Genomic DNA, 25,929 nt, shown 5'->3' with positions numbered 1-25,929 from the left:
TTAATAACAATTTCTTTTGACGTCTCATTTTTTGGATTTGGAGGAAATTTGCAAAAAATAATTTTTTTCTTTGAAAAATAAATTTGAAATTTTTGTGTCTACATCCATTTATAGAGCTTAAATAACAATTTCTTTTGACGTCTTATTTTTTGGATTTGGAGGAAATTCGCAAAAATTCATTTTTTTTGGCAAGGGGTTAACCTTGGATTTTTTTCGAAAATCTTTGAAAAATAAATTTGAAATTTTTGTGTCTACATCCATTAATAGAGCTTAAATAAATCTTTCTTTTGACGTATCATTTTTTGGATTTGGAGGAAATTCGCAAAAATTCATTTTTTTCGGCAAGGGGTTAACCTTGGATATTTTTCGAAAATCTTTGAAAAATAAATTTGAAATTTTTGTGTCTACATCCATTAATAGAGCTTAAATAACCCTTTCTTTTGACGTCTCATTTTTTGGATTTATAGGAAATTCGCAAAAATTCATTTTTTTCGGCAAGGGGTTAACCTTGGATTTTTTTCAAAAAACTACTTTAAAAAATTGATTTGAAATTTTTATACCTTAATACAGGACATTTTTAAAAATTAATTTTTTCTCAGAAAGCTGTTAAAAAAATCTATGTTAGTTGAGCTGAATATAAACAATAATTGCGTGTATCACGATATCACGATAATCAACTGATGAGTCCAAGTGAGCTCCACCGGGACGAAACGCCAATTTTTTGTTTGGACTAAAGGCAATAAAAAGCTATGGGTATTACCTTGGTTTTTTCAAATATTTTTCCAAAATATATATTTTTGTACCTAAATTCATTAAAAGGGCTTTTAATGTCCCATTCTTTGAATTTGTAGGAAATTTTCAAAAATGAATTTTTTTCGACAATGGGATTTTATTCAAAAATCTTTTGTGACTAAATAACCTTAATTTTTTTTCAAAAATCTTTCAAAATCGATTTGAAATTTTTCTACCTTAATCCATTGAAAGATATATTTGGAAGAAATGCATTTTTTCGGCAAATTTTTTCAAAAATTGAATTTTCGTTTTTCCAAAATATTAAAATAATTCAAGACAAATTAAAAAAAATCCTTCAATTTATAATTAATCCTCATCAAACAAGCACAAAAAAATTATTTAAAAAATCATTTTTTTTTCCAAAATTATATTTTATTTTCCATAAAAATTAAAATCATTGTCAGTTAAACTTTTGCATATTTTGTTGTCTTTTTTTTTAGTAAACCAATGGTACCGATGGAACATATGATTTGTAAAGTGGAGACTTTACATAATCATAACTGTATGGCAAAGCGTATTGAAGAAGTGGCTGATGAGCAATAACTGGAGCAGCATATGATCGAATAGCTGGAGTAATACTGGTCTTAATAGCTGGAGCAACCAATGGTGTCACAACATTAGCTCTGTCATGAACAATTGTTGAACTTTGATGTGAAACAGCTGTTGGCACACTCTCAACAACATCACCAACCTTTTCCAATGACCGCTCATGAGTGATGAGATGTGCTGGCTCATGAATTAAAGCTGATGCTGAATAGACCAATGGAGCTGATCCATAGGCAATAGCAGTGGGCTTTGCAGCAACACAGGCAAGGACAACAGAAAGTACCACCTGACGAAGAAGTGTTATATGTTAAAAATGGGCTATAAAATAAGGTTTTTAAAGCCTACTTACCAACTTGAACATTTTGATTTAAAGGTTTTTGGTTTAGTTAAGGAGGTCTGTACTTGAAAATACGCAAACTGTAACTGATACCATTCCACTAAAATCAACCAACTTTTATACTAAATCATCATTATTCCCTTCATACGGAAGCTTCAAAAGAAAAACGAACGTGATGACCCTGAGATTGTTCACTCCCAATCGATTGCCCTTTATTGATAACTTCTTTTACGACGCGTCGAGAGACAACCGCAACCTGCTCCTCTGTAATGCCAATTTAGAGCAATAACTAATTGGAACTGGATTGGGAAGTGAATGTTGCTCATGGACCAGTTCTTCCTTTCGGCCAACCAACCGACTGATGACGACGACGATGAAGTTCAAGTCCAAGAACAATAACAAAGGTGCACTAAAGCTGTGCTCTTAGATTGTGCATCATGCAAAGAGAGTGTAGACAGGGACACGACCTTCCACCACATAAATGGCATTGGCTGGCATTGGTTTGAGGTATCCCAGCATATAACCACATTCACTTCGTAGCCAAATTACACTGGTCTGCAAAATTTATCGTTTTTTTTTCTCCTTCAAATAATTTTTTGAAATTATGAAAGATTTGACTTTCCTGAATCTAAATCTGGTTTCAGAAAAATTCTAGCACGTACCAATTTTTTTAAATGATTTTTTAAAAAAATGAGTAGATTGTAGAAAATAACCCTTTTAGATTCGGTTGACCTTGTACAAAAATAAAACTATTATTCGTATTGAGCTCAAATTTGGAGGACTTATTTCTCATAATATGTAAAGAAAACTATAATAAAATACATTGAAACAATTTATACGTGTTTTGTAATTTTATATAATATTTTTTCTATTTAGAAATATCTTATCTGTAATAAACCATTCGATACACTGCCTTCTAAATCTTAAAATTTATCTCTCCTAGGAACAAAAGTATATACTTTTCTTGTGGTTTTTGATGTGCTGAGTTCGAATCCAAAGTCCAAAAGAATCTAGCACGTCAGGATTTTAAGATATACGCGTTAAAGAACCACAAAATCAAGTTTTTTTTTGTTAAAAAATCTCAAAAAAAAAACTACTATATCTCAAAAACAGGAGCTGATTGAAATTTTTGGAATTCGGCATACTTTTGTTCTTGGGAGAAAGAAATATGAATTTTTAATGATCAGTTTCTTTATGGTAAGGAAATGGTAACGGAGTTACGAATAACAGAGTTACGCACGACAGAGTTACGGCCGTCAAAGTTACGCGAAACCGAAGTTACGAAAAACTAGAGTTACGAATTCTAAAGTTATGTTAAGCTATGACATGTGATTTTTGGGTTGGCAACAATTGCGAGGAACGATATGGAATTATAGAAATACAAACAAGAGATTAACATTCATACCTATCGAATCAAAATTTTACAAGATTAAATAACACCCATTTTCGCTTAACTCATTTAGTTCTGACCAATGAGAAAAATGTTAATCTTTTGTTTGTATTTGCATAATTCCATATCGTTCCTCGCAATTGTTGCCAACCCAAAAATCACATGTCATAGCTTAACATAACTTTAGAATTCGTAACTCTAGTTTTTCGTAACTTCGGTTTCGCGTAACTTTGGCGCTCGTAACTCTGTCGCCCGTAACTCTGGTATTCGTAACTTCGTCGGTTTCCCATCTATAAAACGTGACGTGCTAAACCAATTCTGACTTCGGATTCGGAATCAGCATACAAAAATCCTTTAAAAAAGTACAGTTTTATTAAAAGGAGGATTTCCTTGCAGACCAGTGTTATTGGATTCCTATGTCGAAGCCGATGCCTATGGAACCTATATGGAGACATTGGGGAATGCGCTTTGACTGCGTGCCAGTGTCATTTTGGAGTGCTTCCAAAAATTTATGTGCGAGAATTTCAATTAGCCTTTTTTGGTAGTTTTCAGAGGAAGAAAGAACTTGAAGTAGGCATATCCAGTGTTAATAACCAGCCCCCCCTCACCCCTTCCCTCCAAAGGGGTAATTTGCTCACTAAAATCCATTTGATTATATCGGGATTTGGTGCTGTGATACAAAGGCCATGGATAACATTCCGGCCGGCCTTCAGCCAGCCATAAAGTCGTAAAAATGTGCTGTTTCCGAAACTAAAACCCTCCAACTTTTTGCATTATTATAAGGATTTAGTATGCTCTTCTCTGTGTGTCGTTTTTGGTTCAGGGTTCTCTCGTTTTTAGTTTCTATCGTTTTCTGGTGTTATCGTTCCTCGTTTGTCGTCATGTCGAGTGGGAGTTAGGAAGGTGGACGTTGAAAGCATTCTATAAGCTCTGTGTGATAGTATCAGGATGAGAAGGACTCTATAGTCGGGTTAAAGGAGGCAAATGGTTAATTAATTTGTAATTAGCTACAGAGTTTCATATTCGCATTTAGTTAGAGTGTTGGCTTTGCCATTTGTGAATATATAAATTTCACGTTTCAGCCCCTTTACGCTACTTCTGCTACTGCTATACCAATTCTGACAATGATGATGATGGTATTTTTTGAAGTAGCGAGTTGCTGCTTAGCAGAGTGCTTTTTGCTAGGCAATAGCCGCTACAGCCGCACTATGCGCGCACAAAACTGCCAGCCAACTGAAACTGAAGCTTTGACAAATGGTATTTACTTTTGGTGCGCTTGGATTTCTAATTAAAGGCTCTTAATGCTCTTCTGATATATGTATATTATATCCCTTTTCTCTCTTCCCATAGTCATAGTCCTATATCCAGTTCCAAATAAATGGGTTTTCTCTGTTATTTATGGCAAAGTTTTTCCAATGTATTTGATTTGGTTTTTTTTTGGGTGTACTTTGTGTACATATATATAAATAATCTAAGTGTACTGGATAGTGGAAGGTAGGTAGGTATAGAAGTTGTTTACTTTCATGTTTTCTCTCTCTCTCTCTCTTCGAAATTTTAATGGATGATTATTGCTTCCGTTTTGTGTATGCTCTTGGAGTTATGCAGGCTTTTTATGGCTAAATAATTGTATTACTCCAATTTTTGGCAGACGAAATTAGTTATTTTCTGGATTTTAACGATTTTTGGGTTCGGGTTATCAAGTTGGTGATGGGATTACCCCAAAATTGAAATTTAATATAAATTCCATCATAAAATTCATCATTCTAAAACTAGTCCCTGATAATACTTTGGTAAAGATTATGGGAATTTTCATAACCAATTATTTGTGGTTGTGAGGGATTATTTGGGGTTTACCAAAAATATCCTTTACATTAAAGGGTATTATTTTGTGATCAATTTTCAAGGGATATAAAAGTCCATATAAGTTGTCGCCTAAAAGGGCAACTTTAAGAACAAACATTTTTGTGTGATAATCGATACATATCGAAAAATTATAAGTAGACTTGGAAATAGGAAGCCTTGTCGCCATGTCACCAACGATTTTGTTTTTTTGTTTATTTATTTACACTGACGACAAGAAGATGAACATTATTTTATTTTATATAAACATTAGGATGGGTGAAAATACAATTTTTTGGATTTTCAAAAAGGCTCAGCGATTAAAAGGTGCTAAATGGTTCGTTTAGCTTATAAGTAAAATTTCATTTCATTATTTTAAGCCTAAGTGCCTCCGGATTGTGGTTTCATTTTTGAAAAGGCTGATTTTTGCCTAAAAACCACATACGCTTTGCTTAATTTATTATTATCTCATTTCTTATACAAGCTAATTCAAAAGGATGTGCCAAAAAGCTTTAGCGTGTAGGTTGGGTCGGGACAAGAAAAAAAATCGTTTTAGAGGGAGTTAATATTCGCCCCCGTTTAGCCAAAAGGGACAATTTTCTAAAAAAATGATTTAATTAGGAAAAAAATATTATTAAAAATCAACCGTTATACCTACAACAACATGTTATACCTTTTTGTTGAGCCCAAAATCTCTTTTTTATTTTGCTTTCAAATAAAGCTGTTTTATAAAACAGTTTTTGAAAAATTAATTTTCAAAATCAAAATTTTGAAAAAAAAAATTTAATTTGCGAACTAATTTTTTTTCAAAATTTTATGTAATTAAGTACTATTTAAGTTTTCAAAATTCAATACTCTTATTTGTTTTCAAGCAAAAACAGAAAACCGGATGCAAAAATTTTTTGTCGTTTTTGAGAAATTAAAAAAACACCAAAACACATTTTTCTAAGACTTCTTAATTGATTTAGGAAACATTATATATTTCTTTTATTATTTTTAAGGGGATACCACGCCTCCAAGGCAGAAAATCTGAAGTTTAAATATGTTTCCTTTGCATTAACTACAATTCTACCAAGTTTCAAGATTTTAGGGTATTCAGAAGTATACTTTTTAATGATTGATATTAATTCAACCAAAATGGGCGGTTACCACGCCCCCTGAATGTAAAATCTCAATTTTTCGATTTTTTCTTTGTATGTACTTCAAGATCTATGACTATAACAAGTTTCTATGAAAACTAGAAGTTTGCCATAATTTTTATCATTTGTTAGTTAGTATGTTAGTGAGTAAATCAGCTACTCTTTTTGCGATTTTGGAAAGCCTTTTTCTAAGAAACTCCTAATCCTACGTAGCTGAAAGTTTTTGAGGAGCTTGATTTGGACTATGTTAGCAAATAAAACGAGTTTGAGATGTTTGACATTATTGAAACAAAAGTTAGAATGTTTCGAAAACAGCCTGAGTTGTTGTGTATGACCAAAGTTCATAAAGAACTTGGCTGGGCAACCGGAGGCAGAAGATAATTCTGATTATAACCAAACTTTATATTATTGTTCTATTTACAGTTTGGCACCTTTTCATCACTGTGCCCTTAAAAAAATCAGCAAAAAAAATTTCTCCATACATTTGTGACCCAGCCTAATAAACATATAACACTGCTTAACAAAATTAAACTTTTTTTGTTGCCGAAACAAAAATATACTTTTCTGAAGGTTTTCGATATGCTGAACTCGATTCCAAAGTAAAAAAAAAAAACTAATCAGCTCCCGTTTTTGAAATATTACCGTTAGAAAATGCAGTACTTCGGACCTTATTCTTTTATATAATTAAAATTGTTTGCGCATATTTAGTAACGTTTAAAAAAAAAAGAACTATTTTCCACCTTTTTAAATCTGTTTAAATCTTTCCGATATCTTTTTTACTGCCCAAGATATCCTCAGTTGTTTGGTATTTTTATAAATTTAATAACGTCATTAGGAGTGTTTTTTGGCATCGCTATCTGCAGCCAAATTCGATTTCCCAAAAAAACGTACCCGCAGTTGCCCATCCGCAGCTGTATAGCTGTCAGATAATAAAACAACAAAAAAAAACAAATTTAGTTTAAGATTATTTTTACGCATAATTAATTTATTTTTTGAAACGTTAGAAATAAAACAAAATAAATTAAATTTCTAAAAATGGTTTTTCCTGATTTTCAATTTGTACATCCATCTGCATTTGTTCAAAGTTTGATTTTTTATTTTGTTTTAGCTTTCGGATGAGTTTTTGACATATTGGGATATGTTCGTAGATTTGGGGACAGTCGTCGTTCATGAAATTGAAGTTTTTATAGGTGGCCCGTTTATATGCAGAGTCGAAAGATCGAATTTGAAATTCGTATGTGAAAAGTGGGAAATTTAGGTACACAAATTTTTGTTTTTTCTAGCGCCATTTATATTTGATAAAAAAAAACTACAAAAATTGTTTTTGACATCAAGAAATAAGCTTTCTGCATTATTGTTTTTAATTTTGTGGTCAGAAAAACTTAAAAAATATTTAACTTATGTCGTTTTCTAATTATTGCTTTTGAGATTTTTGTGTAAAACTCCCAGAGTTTTCCTGGTAAATAGTAGATGAAATCTAGTTTTGTAATTGTTTGCGAAATGTGTTCATATGAACTTAACTTTTTAAAATAAAACTATAAGAAATGTTCAGCAAATGTTAAACAGAGAAGTGTGTTTGAAGTGCTTGTACCTATGTGTGAATCTTGATAAAAATCGATGTTCAGATTTTTGAATCTCGAATCCATATTTTTGAATCTCAAGTCTCAAATAGATCAGGAAATCTGAGATTTTTTAAACTTTTCCCTCACTTTACCACCTCTTTTAGCTGTCAGATTCACAAATTCGAAAAAAGTGAACATTTGTGACCGTTTTTGCACCCCAAAATTAAAAGCAATGATGCAGACAACTTATTTCTTGATGTCAAAAACAATTTTGTATTTTATTTTTTTTTTTTCAAATATAAATGGCACCGTACAGAAACTATGTTTGACTCGTTCCTTGATTTTATTTCACTAAAAAGCAATTAAAGAGTAGAGTAGGTTAAGTTTCAATCAACGGTAAATATATAAATGAAATGTTGAAATAATTTTATGTGTGAGTTCCAATATTAATTCAAAACAAACTAATATAAAAGAACGCACTTAGTGGATTGCACATTGCACTCTGCGAACATAGCTTCTTCGAGACTCTTGATTTATCCGATTATCCGAAATTTTCTCCGATCGATACTCGAAAAAATGTTAATATCTTATCCGCCGCCAGATTTAAGTTTTAGTTTTATCCGCAGCTGGGTGTTGTATTTGTAATACATGGAAGCTCTCACTGCAGATACGGATAGCTGTGCCAAAAAAAAAACGCCTATTATCTCCTTTATGGTATAGGAAGCCAAACCCACTTACTTCATTTTAAGATATCTCGGGCAATAAAAAAGATATTGAAAAGATTTAAACAGGTATCGAAAGAAGGAAAACAGTTCTCATGGAAACCGTTACTAGATATGCTCAAGCAATTTTTGTTATAAAAAAGAATAAGGTGCGAAGAACTCATTGCATTTTTAAACGGTAATATCTCAAAAACGGGAGCTGATAAGTTGTTTCTGACTTCGGATTTGAGTTGAGTTCAGCACACCGAAAACCTTCAGAAAAGTATATGTTTGTTTCGGACACAAAACCCTTGTAAACCAGTGTAATTTTTCAATGATAAAACTATAAACATAACAAAAAAAAACAGTCTTTAATGATTTTTTTGGTTAGAATAACTACATAATCGCAAATATTTCAATAAAAACCGCTTAAAAAATCAGGTCACATAAAAAAGTCCTACATTTTATTCAGTTTCTTTTTTCCCTTTTTCCCTCTTAATCGTGCAATCCATTAATCGTACGAACGGACGGACGCTTTGTTCCAAAATTACGAATCCATCAACCTACTTCGCAAACAATATCCAAGTCAATTCTAACAAACTTAAGCGCAGCATCTCCATTTCATCTCCATTACAAAATCATTACATTCCCCAAGGACATACTTGTATCCTCCATCCCCCCGTTTCTACACATAGGTATAAACTCCAAAAGCAATGTAACGCAAAAGTAAAAAAAAAAGAAAACAAAAAAAAAATACATCTCTCAAAGCACGTGAGCTCATTAGATATGCCAGTTCTCTCCTCCATCTCCATTTTGCCATCTCTCTCTCTCTCGTCTCCTGATGCCATCGGCGAGGTTGTCCATGCCCGACGCTTTTGTTTGGAATCGAAATTTAATTGCAATTTGAATATGCTTATCTGATGATGATGATTGCGTGGTGGACGGACGGTCGGCAGGGAGGAAGATAAAATCGTGTGGTATAACCTCATTCCATGTTACCCACCACCATAATGAGCCTCCTTCTTTTTCTCTCTGTTTCTGAATGTTAGAAGAAAGGACCACGACAACTTGACTTGGACAGAAAAAAAAAATAACACAAACAAACAATCTCTGACTGACTTATGGGGCAAAAAATATTCTCCTTGATTCATCCTGGAGGGCGTTTTTTATGTGAGTGTCCTTTTTCCTCTCCGCCCTTCCACCCAAATCGATTGAGAGAAAAAAGTAATTTTATTTTCAATTACGACTTTGGTCCTGTGTCGTGTTTGTTTCTTGTGTCGTTGGTTGGTGCCCTACTTTATAGACGAAACTCATTAGATGTGGTGTGTCCTGTGTCCCTGCCCTGTCCTGATGGCAGGTCCTTTTTCCTATTCCATATGATCTCTCTGGTCCAAATGGAATCATACAACAAACATATACAACCATCATCATCATCATCGTATAGTCATCTGTGTGTGGTGTGGTCCTGGTCGAGTCCTTTTTTAGGTTTAATTTGCGGTATTTTATTTATTTATTTTTTTTTATTTTTTCCACCAACACCCAGAGGGAGCCACATGACTTTAGAGGTCCTTCTTGCCGCGCGCGCTATGTCAATGTTATAGCGACGACAAGGATATTATGGGACCGTGTACACCATCACCACACCGCTCACAAGGACATCATAAATCCTTAAGTGCTTTTTGTAATTCCTTCGTGGAAGCTGCAGATCACATTTGCTTTTGATGTTTGTTATTCAATCATCCGTGACGTTCCCATTAAAGATGTCACTCTTGACCTGCATGTGGTAGACATATGCTTTAACGGAATCTGTCAGTTTCATTTCAGTTTCAAATCGACTTAGAGAGTTGCCTTGTAACCGCAATGAAAAATCTGGGACTATGTCATCTCTGTTACCCACTCTGATGGGCACTCGAACTAGGTACATAAAAAGTCGTCGGTTTTTTGTTGTTAAACGGGAAGAACGTTTTATATGATTCGGTATTGCATGGAATCGTATATCGTATCGTGGTCTTTATGGAAACGAATTGCTTTTGTTAAGGTTTTTTTTTTTTCATGCCTGCCTCCATTTCTCAGTATCACCTGACTTTTCTATATATCCTTGGAGAGTGTTTGTATCTTCAGGGGACTTGCAGAGAGAGTTCCTATATAGTAGAAAAGTGTGTTGAACGAGAAATAAAACCACATCACATCCATTTGTAGATTACGATGATGGTAAGGTAAGGTAGGTACTCATGTGGAAGGTTAATGGGATTATTTGTGGATGAATTTACCTAAGAGCTCTCTCTTGATGTGACGATGTGGGAAAAAGGACGATTTTTTTTTTTTCCTTTTTTCTTAGAAAAAAATAAAACTAATACCAAACGATCTGAAAGAATAATATAAAAGTGTTTTATCCTCGCTGAAATTAGGTTAGTAGACCAAACGGTTTTTGATAAAGAGGACTTTGCGAAAAAAATGTTAATTAAACATTCACCAGGGGATTTCAAAAGGATTTGCATTAAAAGGAGAGAGAGACTAAATTAGCAAATAATGTTTTTTTTTTTCTTAATTAAATAAAAATTATATAAAAAAGAAGAGGTTTATTTTAGAGACGAAAGAGAAGTGTTATAGTAGAATTAGTGAGTGACAATTTTTTTTTTCATTAAAAGACTATTAAATGAGGCAGTCAGTTTTTTTATGTGGGTTGCAGATATTTTTTTTTTATCATTATTCGCACTGGAAAGATACTCTTCAAAGTGTGTTAAATATAGTCCTTTTAAAAATCACTAGACTGTTAGAAAACATATTGGAATAGTTGAAGTCAATCTATATGGTGACCCATAATTTTTTTTTTAAGTCTTCTTTTGTCAATTAAACTCTATATTCATTCCTTTGTATATTTTGTAATGTCTGTCGAAATGAAGTTTTTTTTTTGTATTTCAGTGGTAGAAAGTATTAATAACTACCATTTAAATTCGGGGGATTAAATAAATAATATCTTTTTTTATGTACTTAAGACTACATATATTAAAATTTGGCATAAACGTTTCAATAAACATGAGATAACAATTGCAAAGAATCCATAAAAATATCTTTAACAAAAGAGCAAACATTTTTGTAAAAATCGTTTAGGTATCCATTTCATTACAATTTTAGAAAATTGTCAAAAATAATATTATTGGAATTTTTAAAAATATTTCAATTTTTTTTTTTTTTGTTGAAAAATCAACAGGGTGAAATATTTCAAAGTTTTTTTTAAGTGTAAATTAATTATTTCTTCAAAATGGCATAGGTACCAATTTTCTTTTTGAGAAATGTTAGAAATTTTTTATACATAGGTATATCGTCGGTTAAACCAGATAAACTCCAAATTTTCTGTTAGCCAAACCTGATATCTACCGTTCCTTAAACTGGAAATCCCCTTAAAGTTCATATCGTCGCCTTAGGTACAGCAAAATTGTTCTAAGTCACAATTTTATAGGGGACGATTTTTAAGTTTCAAATTGGTTTAAAGCGACATTTTTCTGCTCCTTCACCATTTAAGTTATGTTTTTATAAAGTTTATTCTTTTCTCTTGAATAAACGATACAAGTTTACCTCATTAGTAGGTGCATACTATTTTTAAATATTTTTTAAAACTAAAAACCTAAAATTGGACATAGAAAAATTCTATACAAGTACGCACTTTCCTTAAATAAAAAGTGGACTTAGAACAAAATATTATGGAACTTAGAACAATCAAGAATACTCGGGCTCATTTTCAAAGGGCTACTTCCCTGTTTTTATTGTTCTATGTCCCATTAAATTATATTATCTGCTGAATGAAATTTTGTTGACAAAAACGGTTTTCAAATTCGGAAAGAGCACCCACAAATTAGTAAAACTGCACCATTAACTCAATTTCGGTAAAAAGTGGATTTAGAACAATTTTGCTTTACGCAAATTTTACAAATTTTGCTTTTAATACAGTAAAATAAGGAGAAAAAAGGGGTAAATCTCGGAATGAATGTTAGTAGAAATTTTTTTTGCTCAATATCTTCCTTTTGCCATTCTATAACATATCTCAAAAGTCTAGAAAAATCTCATGTCCGCTTGTCGCGATTTCAAGGTCAAATCCCGAAATGGAGATTTTCAAAATTAACAAAAATAGGCTATGGTATTATATACACATATGATACATGATTTCAAGGTATTTTTTAATGCTGATTCCAAAAAAATTAAAATCAAGTCAATCTGACGTCTCTGTTTTACCTGTTTTTCATCTGTCAACTCATATTATTATAACAGTTGCAAACTTACTGCCGAAAAACCCTTAAAAGTTATGGTAGATGAACCAAATTTTGCATGAAGATTTTAGAATCCATCATTATTAAAAATCAAAACAATCCATTACAAAAAATATATATACCTACAAAATAATGGTATTTTTTGATGGAGGGGCAAATTTTAGGATATGCACTAAAGAAGATTCTTGTTCATCTTAGGAATAAGTGCTAATAGGCTAATTTTTTCATTTTAATCTTTGTTTGGATATTCTTTAACTACCCTCAAAAATCTAAAAAAATCTCATGTCCGCAAGTCCTAATTTTCTTGGTTTGAAGATAAGGTGCAGATTTGAAAAAATTGAAAAACTACTCTTCAGATATTTGTGTCAGATCAACATGAATAATAGGGTGGTCCAATTTTTTGGTTTTTACATTTCCGTTGTTCCCCACTCAAAAATTGGTTGCATATGTGTTTTGTATTACACACGTGAAATTTCAGCTTTTTAGGTGAAGTGTAAGTGGGCGCTCAACAAGCTCAAAGTTTTTGCTCACATGCTGTTATAGCTGGGTCCTCATGCCTAGTAATTAACTCTTGTTTTGATTTACCAAGTGGATTAAGTTATGATGTGGTAAAGTTTTTCATAAAAAACCAATAGTTAAGTGATATTTTCACAGATAATAATTTTTGTTCATTTAAATTCGTCTGTAAGTATTTTTTGCTTAAAGTTAACAAAACAGAATTAATCAATGAAATACGAGCTGGTGACTCAAAACCAAAGAAACATGAAAATCATTTACATGGTTGTCGTTAAAATGCGTGCTTATCATGTTTAAGCCAAATTCCAACCTCAAGCCAAGTCCTTATACAATATAATCAGATATTAAGGGTAAGGTAAGGATAACAAAGTCTAATATTCCAAAGCTGACTAGCGCCCTCTTCCTTTTGCTTTTGAGGGCTAAAATTTGCAGCATGTGTTGGTATTGATGTCTGAAGCAAAATAATGCGTGGGGAACTAATGAATTATATGGTTTATTTTTTTGCCTTATAACGTGGACCACACTAATGAATAAGGTACATTACTTTTCAGGGATGGTCATATTGATTTGTTTGTGGGTTTTGTTGGAATCAGCGTTAAAAAAGACCTTGAAATGATATGGGTTATGTTGGTATACATATAAGAATCTAAAATTTTCTTATTATTTTTTTTAAATCTGCACCTAACTTAGTTTAACCAGGAAAATAAGAACTTGCGGTCATGAGATTTTTTTAGATTTTTGACATAAGTTATTAGAATCCAAACAAAGAAAGAAACAAAAAAATTAGCCTATTAGCACTAATTCCAAGATTGTACCAGGATGTTTTTTAGTGCACATCCCAAAATTTCCACTTTTCTCAAAAAATACCATTTTGTCATAGATATAAATGTTTTTTTGCATTGCATTGTTTTGATTCTTAATGATAATGGATATGAAAACCCTCATGCAAAATATGATTCCGCTGCAATTACTTTTAAGGGTTTTTCGGTAGTAAGTTAGCAACTGTTATAATAATATGGGTTGAAAGATGAAAAACAGGTATAACTTTTTTCAGATTGCCTTGATTTTAGATTTTTTGGAATCAGCATTAAAAAATACCTTGAAATCATGTATCATATGTGTATATAATACCATAGCCTATTTTTGTTAATTTTGAAAATCTCCATTTCGGGATTTGACCTTGAAATCGCGACAAGCGGACATGAGATTTTTCTAGACTTTTGAGATATGTTATAGAATGGCAAAAGGAAGATATTGAGCAAAAAAAATTTCTACTAACTTTCATTCCGAGGTTAAATCCTTATTTGACTGGATTATTTATATTGTTTTTATAAAATATGAAAAACAAAATTTAAAAAAGAAATAATTTTTGGAGTTTAAAAAAAAATTTGAAATTTTTTTTTTTTTGAAAAATCGAAAACGGGACATTGATTTTTTTTTTTATTTTAGTTTTAGGTGTTAAATAATTATTGCTTCAAACTAGCATACCAACTTTATTTTAAAACTTTTTTTCAAAAAAATTATTTATAAAAAATTATTTACTTAAAAAACGGCTCTAATGATTTTGAATTTTTTTTATCAAAATGCATCTTTATTTTGGAGCTGAATTTCATTTTAAGAGCTGCTTTTAATTTAAAGAACGAATTTTATGTTTTTTTTTAATTTTCAAATACATACATATAATTTACCAAATTTGTATAAAAATGTGTTTAATATTTTCGTATTTCAATATATGTATTAAAGAATAAAATCCCGTCATAGGACGACCTATCCACGTCGTTATACCAGTTGAAAGCTATTTTTTCCTAAGGGTAGTGTCTAAAGAAACCGTTTGCACATGGGTTGCCTGGCAACATCCTGTCAAGGCATAGGGTTGCCACGCTTTAAAGTTCATTTTTTTGAGTTTTTTCGACAACGCCACCCTGCTTATAATTATGGTAAGTGTTAGAGGTGTACTAACAAAAAAAATTATGTCAGAGAAAATTAAATTTAAAAATTTGAATATTCAGGATTTTTAGAAATTTGACATTTTAGAAGGGGAAACTGAGGTAAATTTAGAAAAAGGTCAAAAAGCTATTTCCTTAACAAAAAGTGGTAGAAAAATAATTGATACTGGAATTAATAGATATTGTTAAATTATATAAGTCACACACACAAACCAAAAATGTAAAAAATCTGCTACTTGAGATATGGACGTTTAAAAGTCAAAACCGTGAAATTCGATGATTGAGAAATAATTCACCAAAAATCAGCTCGAAAGGTATTTGAAATAATGTTTATTTTATTAGAGAGCAAACACAAAATAACTTTTATTTATTTAATATGTTAAATGCTAACATTACAAATAAGTTTAAATACTAACAATGGAATCATTAAACTTAAACTCAATACATGAGTAATAATTTTCAATTAATCAAAATAAAATATACATATATTAACATTGAAACTAAATGTACTAATATAAATAACAACAGAAAAAACAACATTCTGCTAAATTAATTAAATTGATTAAAGAAGCTATTTTTGAATTTATGGGATTTAACATTATCATTAATAGAATCGATTATATGAAAGTTTTTGTTAAAAATATTAATTAGTTGATTCATAGAGCTATTGACGCCATAGTTAGATCTACTAAAAACTACACAAATTGGTAACCTATTTCTTAAACCAGCACGCCCAACATTAAAATTCAGTCGATCCAACACTGAAGAAGATATTGAGCCTCTTATTATCCCAATTATAAAACATAATTGCAAATACTCTCTGTGAACTGAAAGTAATGGTAAATTAAAAAGTTTAAGTCTATCCAAGTATGGAGGTAGGACAATTCTATCGGACCATGAAAGAAAACGCAACGAAAATCTCATGAACCTTCTCTGAACACTTTCAATTCTGTTTATATGAATCATATAGTAAGGTGCCCACACTATACATCCGTATTCAAGAATTGGCCTAACAAATGAAATATAGAACCTTCAAAACATATGGATCCTCGAACTCCAGCGAAAAATCTTTTGATGAAGCCAAGTGTTACATTGGCTCTTTTAATAATGTGGTTATAATGAAGAGTAAAAGTTAGTTTCGGATCTAAATTGATTCCTAGGTCAGAAAAATTTGATAATTTACATAATTGCGACGAATTTATCTCATAGTTATAAGCAATTAAATTTTGTTTTCGTGTAAAGCTCATTGATTTACACTTGTCAATATTTAATATAAGGCGATTTGTGCAACACCATTTCCAAAATCTTTTTAAGTCTTCTTGCAGGAGCTTACAATCGGATAGGGAATTTATTGTTCGAAATATTTTCACGTCGTCAGCATAAAATAAATTTTTTGAGTTTTGGAAAACAGAAGGTAGGTCATTTATAAATAACACAAAGAGCAATGGGCCTAGGTGACTTCCTTGAGGTACACCAGAATTTACTCTAAAGTTCTCAGAACAGTCATTTTTAAACATAACGCAGTAATACCTGTCTATGAAAGAAAGTTCTCATTTAGTCCAATTCTTGTTAGCTTTTTCAAAAGTACTTCATGGCTTAGTTTGTCGAATGCCTTACTGAAATCAGTAAATATGCAATCAACTTGTGGCTTTTTCTCAAAAGCATCAACGCAAAATGTTGTAAACTCTAGTAAGTTTGTTATCGTCGATTTTTTCTTCACAAATCCATGTTGATTTTCACATAAAACAGAGGAACAAATAAAGGAAAGAGTGTCACATACTAAGGATTCAAAAAGTTTTGGAATAACAGACAGTTTGACTATGGGACGATAATTAGTGACCAAATTCTTAGGGCCCTTTTTATGAACCGGTCTGAGGTAAGCATATTTCCATAGAGTAGGAAATTTTGAACACTTTAAGGATTCATTGAACAAGAGATATAATGGGTAAGACAAATAAGATGAACATTTTTTTAACATAAAAGCAGGTAAGCCATCTGGACCAGGACTTATAGGAAAAATTAATTAACGCCACATGGGAATACTCTTCCGTTGAAGAATAATTATCTGTTGCATCAGACGACAAAGTATCGGCGAAGGCACTTTTAAAATAGTTGGCAAACATTTTAGATATAACTTCTGGAATATGACTGTTTGCATTTTCATAGCTCATATTTAATGGATAACCGTCGAATTTTCTTTTAGTATCAACATATTTCCAGAAATTTCTTGGACTAGATTTAAGTTCAATTTGAGTTTTTGCAATAAATTTTGAATAGATAAAATTAGTGTAGTTTTCAAATTCATTTTTATGCTCCATATATACATTGTAATCTTCATTATTGTAATCTTCATCTAGACTTACTAAACTTTACCCAGGCTTTGTTTCTCTTGTTTTTTAAAGTTTTTACATGCATATCGAACCATGGCGGATTAGTTTGTTTTTCTCTTATTTTTCGTAAAGGAATAGCTTCGATAAAACAATCAAATAATACATTATAAAATTTTATAGTCATGTCGTCTAAGTTTGAGTTTAAAAATATGGTATTCCAATTTATACTATCAAGTAAGTTAAAAAGTTGATTGAAATTACATTCTTTAAAGTTAAATTCTAATTTATCATTACAATTACTAGGTAGATTTATTTTTTGGTTTGACTTAGTTGTTGGCTCCTGTGTATTTTAGAAGAATTACAGATTCTTACAATTCAATTCCCTGTTTCGGTGAATTATTATTGATACCAGAAAATTATTTAAAAAATCATTCATTTTGATTTTTTGTGAACTATTTTTCAAATATCGAATTTGAGTGTCATGACTTTAAAAAGACTTTAATATCTCGAGTTGTAGATTTTTTATATGTATGTGTGGCTTACATATATTTATAATATCTATCGATTCCAATTTCAATTTTATTTCTATCACGTTTTGATTAGAAAATAGATTTTTGCCCTTTTTCTAAATTCCCCTTGTTTACCCTACTCAAACTTCAAATTTTTAAAAATCCTGAAAATTAAAATTTTTTAAATTAAATTTCCTATGACATATTATTTCTTTTAGAACTCTTAGGCTTGAAATATAAGCGGGGACGCGTATTCATAAATACGCAAAAATAAACTTTAAGGCTCGGCAACCTTATGCCTTGACAGTATATCGGTAGGCAACCCTTGTGCAATTTATTTCCTTAGACACTACCTTTCAGAAAATATAACTCTCAACTGGGTATAAAGGAGATTGTAGATTGTCCTATGGCGGGATCTCCTACTATTAGCACTCTCAAAAAGCCATATATTTTATATTCTAACGGCCATATTATTCACTAGTTTAAAAAAATACATCTGGATGTAAAGAAATTGAAAAATCAAAAATAAATCCAAATCCATAATATTCACTATCACACAGAGAAATAAAATGCACGACTGGGTCGCACGAACTTGCTCTTAGAGTTCAAGTTGCTTACATTTTTAAGACTTTTTATATAGAAATTTGGAAAATGTAGGTACCTACCTACTACATGGGGACAGTAAAAAAAAAAAATAAAAAAAAATTCGTTTATTAAAAAAATAATATAAAATCTGAAATCAAATTGCTCCCCAAAACAAGTATGCAGTTTTGATTGATATATTAACATGAATTTTTAGAAAAAAAAATTTTCAAAATCGTTAGAGCCGTTTTTTAAAAAAAATTAATTTTTTATAAATATTTTTTTGGAAAAAAAGTTTTTAAATAAAATTGGTATGCCATTTTGTAGAAATCACTAATCAACATCTGCACACCAAATTTCAAAAAAATTCAATGTCCCGTTTTCGAAAATTTGATTTTTCAAAAACAAAATTTCAAATTTTTTTTAAAATCCAAAAATTATTTTTTTCAATATTTTATTTTTGGCTTATATTTAAATTATATATATGCTACTTCACAAAAAGTTTCGTTGAAATCGAATAAGCAGTTTCGGAGATAATCGGATTTGAAAAAAAAAACGGTTCTATGGCAGGTACCATTAATAACACTGGTTTACAAAATTAAACTTTTTTTTGTTGCCGGAACAAAAATATACTTTTCTGAAGGTTTTCGGTGTGCTGAACTTGAATCCGAAGTCAAAAAAATTCTAGCAGCTCCCGTTTTTGAGATATTACCGTTAGAAAGTGCAGCACTTCGGACCGTATTCTTTTATATAAGGAAAATTGTTTGAGCATATTTAGTAACGGTTTTTATAAGAACTATTTACCACGTTTTTAAATCTGTTTAAATCTCTCCGATATCTTTTTTACTTCCCGAGATATCCTCAGTTGTTTGATATTTTTAAAAATTTTATAATGTCATTATCTTCTTTATGATATATGAAGCCAAACCCACTGACTTCAGTTTAAGATATCTCGGGCAATACATAAGATATTGAAAAGATTTAAACAGTTATCGAAAGATGGGAAATAGTTCTTATAGAAACCGTTACTAAATATGCTTAAACAATTTTCCTTATACAATAGAATATGGTCCGAAAAACTCAAAAAAACGTTTTTTTGCATTTTCTAACGGTAATATCTCAAAAACGGGAGCTGCTAGAATTTTTTTGACTTCGGATTCGAGTTCAGCACACCAAAAACCTTCAGAAAAGTATATTTTTGTTCCGGCAACAGAACATTTGTTAACCAGTGTAATGATTTTCAAAAAAAAAATTTTTCATTAAAAGATAGACGGTGTCTTTAAACTTACATTTGAATTTTTTAAACAAAATCGTTGGAGCCATTTTTGAGCAATTTCAACTTTACTAAAATCGGTATATGACAAGTACCGTTATTTTTGGTCCAAAAAAATTAATTCCAAAAACCCCTCTGGAGAGTCCCCAAAAAATGCTACATACCAAGTTTAAAGTCAATCGGCCTTTTTTTTTAAACTATTTTCATAGTTAAAATGGGGATAACTATTTTGGAAATGGATTTATTTTTGACATTTGATAATTTTGCATCCAGATGTATTTTTTAAACTAGTGAATAATATGGCCGTAAATATTTATATATTTTTTCAAAATATGTATAATTTTTTGCTCAAAGATACTGGAATTTGGTATAAAATTTATAATATTTCAAAGTTTTAGTGATTAACATAACCTTAACCAGTGATATTAAACAATTTTCCCAAATTTTTATATATTTTTGGTTTAACGTTTTAAAATTCGTTAAAATTAAATCGTATTTATGATAGGAACATAATTTCTTGTTTGACTCACTGTTCAAATTTTTACATTCCACATTGAAATGTCATTTGTGTTTATTTCCTTTCATACAGAAATACGTGCAATATCCAACAGTGGCATAGTTCGCCAACCTTTCTTCTCGATTTTTTTTGTTAATATTCATCGATTTTTCAAAAAGTTATACAAAGTGCATAGTGGCATAAACAACACCCGCATTTTGTTAGTTTTTGTAAGTTCTCTATTTAATTGATTTTTTTGAAAATTAACATCGCGGACATAAATTCATTTATTGATTTGTTTTTGTTTTCTTTAAGTTTGACAGCTAACAGCTGTGAGCAAAGAAATGAGTTCCATCGATTTGGTATGTGAACCTACATTATCGACAGTAAATGTCAAACTTTTATATGATACTTTTTCATAGATCAGAGGCTTTCAAACTATGGGTTGTAAAGATGATTTAAAAGGTGCTATTGCCAGTATGGTTTATGTGGATTTGATAGAAGGTGAATATTGTGGAGTATTTTTGTAAATAAATACTTTTAAAAAAGAAAGTTTATAAGAGTCACTCTAGACTTACCTACTTACTTACTAAGTATCGTGTTTTCAAAATAATGTTTATTCTAGTACTTTTTTCGATATTAAAAGCATTGTTCCATTGGAGATGGTAGTTTACTCGTTAGTAGAAATCTAGTACAAAAACTACACATTCCTATCTCCTCGAGTAGAAGATCATGTTTTAATTGTATTACTAGATCTACTCAGGAGTAAACTACCACCTCCAATGAAACGGGGCTAAATTAAAGATTATTCTAGTACTTTTTTTCGTTAATAAAAGAGGACTTTTTTCAGATAAGAATATATCCAATCTGGAACAAATTTATGATTCTGAACTAGATTTAATATATTTTCGTGGACTGCGGGAAACTTTTGGGGCAAATGTCATTGTACCAGTATCAAGCTCTTTTGATATCGATATGAATAAAATAGAGGATTTTCAAAGCAAATTTAATTCCGAAGGAAAAAGGTGATTTTGAACTCCATTTAATTGTCTTCCATTTATTTCATTACATTTTTCAGCATTACACTCGCAATATGTGATCCAAGTTCAACAATACTCTATTACAATACAACAAATGATTTTGTTGAAAAATAACGAAAAAAGTTTGATATTCGCTGGTGTGGATTCTAAAATTTGTATGCAGACAATTGGAGTACAGTGACACCAAGAAGAATAAGTACAACAAATAAAACAAACATTATATTAAATTTTGTATTTCGTTAACTTTATTATTTTAGTAGCAGTATCATAAAATAAATTTTATTTTAAAAATTGATTACAATATTGTTTTATTTCGAGTTAAACTCTTTATGTTTTTTTTTTTTGTTATTTCAAAAAATACAAACCTCTTTCTATTCTTGAGTGGATACTTTAATGTTATTTTTATTATACGTACACAGGTTTTATTTATTTTTTAATAAATTTTCAAAAATAGTGTGATGGTTATAATAAAAATAAGTTTATTTCATACATACATTATTTCTTTTGTTTTTTACTTTTTCTCATGTTTTTATTTTGTTTGTTTTTAAATTTCAGGCACATACTGTTTTTTTTTTTTTCTTTTTTTGTTTAATAAAAATAGTTTTTTAGTTTGTTTTTGTTTTAGAACTGTGATTTCAAATATTTTGTGTTTGTAGACTTTTAAGATAATTTTTTATTTTATTTTAAATTTATAAAATATTTAATTAAGAAATTTAGAAGCATATTTTTTAAGAAGAAATAGATTTATAGAACTTTGGTATAAATATTTTAAAAGCTAAGTAATTAAATTTCTACTTTTAGCAGGCAAAGTTAAATAGGCTGGATGAATAGATTTATAGTTTTTTTTTTCATAAAAATTTGGGTGTACAAAATAAGTTTTATTCATGTAATCCTTTACTTACCTTTCAAAGATCAAACAAGTATTTTTCGTTTAAAAAATAAATTTTCAAAATAAATTTTGGCTATTGTGACTTTCGATATATTTTCTTTTTACTCAGAGTCCTTTTTTAACCAAGTCATCTCCGAAAAAAACTGCTGTGAGTTTCACACCCTAAACCCTAAAGTGTTTGTATTCCCTTGAAATTTTTAATTGCTCAATTCTAGGGTCATATGAAATGCGTAAGAGGGTTGGTGGTGTGTTAAGGCTTATACAGAAAAAAAATAACAGAAGTATGTAACTAAATTTTATTTTTTTCGAATAGTTTTCAAACAAATTTTCAGTAACATTTTTATTCGCCCAAATATTGTCCGAAAAGAGTTTTGCTAACAATTTTTTTAAATGTTTTATTTTAATTAAGTTTTCAATTTCAAAAACTTCAAATGGGTAACAAGGCGATTTTTAAGAAGTGGATACCGCTAAAATAACAGCATATATTTTGAGAAAACATAGGTACTATTGCACTTGATTCGATAATTTTTCGATTTAAAAAAAATTTTTTTTTTTGAAAAATCGATTTTCTAAAACGAGAATTTCTTTGAAATTTTGGTTTTAGGTGTTGGGTACTGGTTTCCAGTAAATGGCATACTAACTTTATTTTAAAACATTTTTTTTTTTTTTTTCAAAAAATTATTTATAAAAAATTAGTTTTTTAACAAACTTCTCTAACGATTTTGAAATTTTTTTTCTAAAAATGCATCTTTATAAAACAAATTAAACTGCATACTTGTTTTTTTTTTTTTTCATTTGAAAAACGAATTTTATTTTTTTTTTAATTTTATTATTTTCATATAAATTTACCAAATTTGTATAAATAAGTCTTAAAAATTTTTGAATTCCAAGAGCAAGTACGTGCGACCCAGTCGTGCATTTTGTTTTCAACGTGTATCGTAAGCGGCTCATAAAATTGTATTCAAAATTATATGACATTATTCTTATTTCTTTTGAAAAAAAAAATTATGCAAAAACATTTTACTTTTATTTTTGATGTTTTCCTCCATTTTTTTTTTTTTTTCAAATAACTATAGAATGGTCAAATTTTTTTTACGTTTGGAGTATGTACGTGCATATTAGGACGTTCCAAAAAAAAAAAAATGCAGTATTGTAAGTAAAAAATGGTTGAATTAAGAATAAATTCACTTTTGACCTCGAATTACTTCTAACTGAGTTGATTAAATGAGAAAACACAGTAACTTTTTTGTAGAGCGTTCAATTCTCTACAAAAATCTTTGATCCGCATGACAGTGCAGTTAATCCTTCATTAATATTAAAGGCTCCAATTTGCACAGGCATATTTTGTGACTAAACGCAACTTTTGAGCTTGGTTCCGAGAAAATCAAACATTTTTTTTTAAACGCCCTAGGATATACCCGCATCAATGATATCATAACTGGTTTCTTTCGTATGTTTGTCTTTTTTAGTAATTTCGAACGTTCAGTGTCTATTGGCATTGCACAATGGGGAACTTCCGGCGTATGTCAGTTTTGTGCTGGTGAGGATATAAGCAAACGTTATTTGTACTGAAAAAAAAAAGCTTTTTTTGTTGTAATTAGCATTGGATAAAAATGTTTCTTTACTTTTTCACCAGTGCAGATTGACCAACGAGAAAGAAGTGGAAATGTCCCATATACGTTTGGTACTTAAGGTATTTATTAAGTTACGAATATTGTTCACTTTCAGTACATTGAGTCCAGAAAACACCACAGCAAGAAAATCAATTTTATCTAAAAATTAATAGGCATTGTCTCTCCAATTCACTCTCCAGTTAACTCAACGAAATCGCATGTTTTGTGGTGTTTGAAATACAGTAAAACCCGGATAAGTGCCCGTCGCTTAAGTGCCTAACCCGAATAAGTACCTTTGTTTTTTTAGAACCAAAATTTTAAGGATTTTTTCATATAAAATTCATCTTTTAAGTACCTTTCGCTTAACTGCCTTCCCCGCTTAATTGCCTGGCTTTTCAAATATTTAGAATTGAACTTACTTTGCAAAAAATTCTTTTAAGTACACATTTGAAACAAGTTTGAAATGTAAGAAAAATTTCATTTCCTAAACCGCTTTAAAATTTAAAAATTCTACTAAAGTAAGAAATTAACTACATATTTAGCTATTTTAAACTTTCAAAGTAATTTTGTTTTGTGAAGATTATGTTTTTAGTAATTAAACATGTTTTTTTTATTATTAAATAAATATTAGAGATAAGTGCCTATGAGCACTTAAGTGGGTTCTTGTAAGTACCTTACCCGCTTTAGTGCCTATCTTAATGGGGTATTTAAGGTGAGGTACTTTACCGGGTTTTACTGTAGATTTTAAGTGCCGTAACAGTTTTTAGATCGATTTGAACACTTTGAAATAATTTTATATTATCCCTTCTTTGTAATGAAGCGTCCACAAGTCGGAATTTAACAAATATAGTTACCATAAATTAGATGCATATGTTGCGTAACGTATGCGACATTAAGTCCACCACGTTTAAGTGTTTATTTTTACTTAAAACTTGATGAAAAGTTTGGCTAGGTGAATATCGATTTAGGAGTTAAGTTCGCAAACACTTGTTAACTCTTGATAAAGAGTTTTTTGCCTCTAAAGAAGTTTTACATTGCAATAAATCCCATCTACCTATTACTCTTTTCCCTAATTATAAAAAGTTACCATTTTTCATTGAATGCTCCTAATTAACCCCTTTTTTAATCTAACTTGGTAAAATTTTCCCTGAAGGAAGTAAAAAATTTCCTCCATGGCTTCTCCAAACCCTTCATTTCTCGTACTTTTTAACCACCAGTTAAAATTTTAAACAAATCAAAATGCTTTGAATTAAATATTTAAAAGAAAGAACTATCAATATGCCATAAAAAAGTATTAATATGCCGCTTGCTTGATTTTTGTACGGACCTACACAGAAAACAATTTCTGATTATAGGTTAGGACTCGAAAATTTGAAATGTGTCTAAATATTTAAAAAACTAAAAAAAAAAAAACTCAACTTACCTACAGTAACTTCACATTTTATTCCTAAGAAGACAAAGCTATACGTACATAGGTACATTCTCAAAAAGTTCAAAAACACAAACCATGCAATAAATGCAAAATTGAAATAAAATATAAAAACATCTAAACACAAAAAACAGAAAAAATCAATAAAATTAATTTATTATTTATTTATTTATTATTTTTTTTAATAACATTATAATTATTTTTATAAAGTTTAAATTTCTAAAAAGTGAAACTATTTATATTATATTATATTTTATTTATTTTTTGTTTAAAAATAATTTTATAATAAATGGTAATACATAATAAAAATAATAAAGACCAAAAATTTGAAATTTTGATAATAATAATTTTTTTTTTTTTTTTATAATAACTCATGCAATTTTGAATAAAGATTTTTTTTAAATTTTTTTCATTTTCATTTCCAATAACAATTTTTTGTAAAATATTTATAATTTCATTACAAAAAAAAAAAATACTATTAAATTTCATAGATACACACTTATATAATGAAAAAAAAAAAAACAAATACACAATAATATTATAATTATTTTATGATCAAAAATAAAAAAAGAGAGAGAGAGAGATAAATGTACTCTTAAGATATATAATGAAGCAAAAATGTGTTCAGAGAGGTTTACGAACAAAACAAAAAAAAAAAAGAATATTTAAATATATTTTTTTTAATATTTTACGCATACATATAATATATTATAAAGATTATGTAATTGTAAGAAG

The 25,929-nt window shown here is 29.8% G+C and overlaps 2 protein-coding genes across 2 annotated transcripts; one reads left to right on the top strand and one right to left on the bottom strand.

The window, feature by feature from the left end:
• Positions 1–1,197: 1,197 nt before the first annotated feature.
• Positions 1,198–1,699, bottom strand: LOC129911370 (uncharacterized). Its single transcript, XM_055989148.1, has 2 exons — positions 1,688–1,699; positions 1,198–1,624 (listed from the first exon to the last, which is right to left on the bottom strand). The coding sequence occupies exons 1-2, from the start codon at positions 1,697–1,699 to the stop codon at positions 1,229–1,231; spliced, it is 408 nt and encodes a 135-aa protein (XP_055845123.1). The 3' UTR covers positions 1,198–1,228.
• Positions 1,700–20,567: 18,868 nt separating this feature from the next.
• LOC129911362 (uncharacterized) lies at positions 20,568–21,558 on the top strand. Its single transcript, XM_055989136.1, has 4 exons — positions 20,568–20,585; positions 20,646–20,727; positions 21,074–21,248; positions 21,302–21,558. The coding sequence occupies exons 1-4, from the start codon at positions 20,568–20,570 to the stop codon at positions 21,375–21,377; spliced, it is 351 nt and encodes a 116-aa protein (XP_055845111.1). The 3' UTR covers positions 21,378–21,558.
• Positions 21,559–25,929: the final 4,371 nt, after the last annotated feature.

This window comes from Episyrphus balteatus, chromosome 1 (assembly GCF_945859705.1).
Source record: "Episyrphus balteatus chromosome 1, idEpiBalt1.1, whole genome shotgun sequence".
Classification (NCBI taxonomy): domain Eukaryota; kingdom Metazoa; phylum Arthropoda; class Insecta; order Diptera; family Syrphidae; genus Episyrphus; species Episyrphus balteatus.
Note: the sequence above shows the minus strand (reverse complement) of the source record. Positions and strands in the feature narration are given on the sequence as shown.

Bases quoted from the DNA above. Each gene is read 5' to 3' on its own strand.
- LOC129911362 (XM_055989136.1), top strand. The intron at 20,728-21,073 runs GTGAATATTGTG...GACTTTTTTCAG, and splicing joins TTATGTGGATTTGATAGAAG to ATAAGAATATATCCAATCTG. The intron at 21,249-21,301 runs GTGATTTTGAAC...TACATTTTTCAG, and splicing joins TTTAATTCCGAAGGAAAAAG to CATTACACTCGCAATATGTG.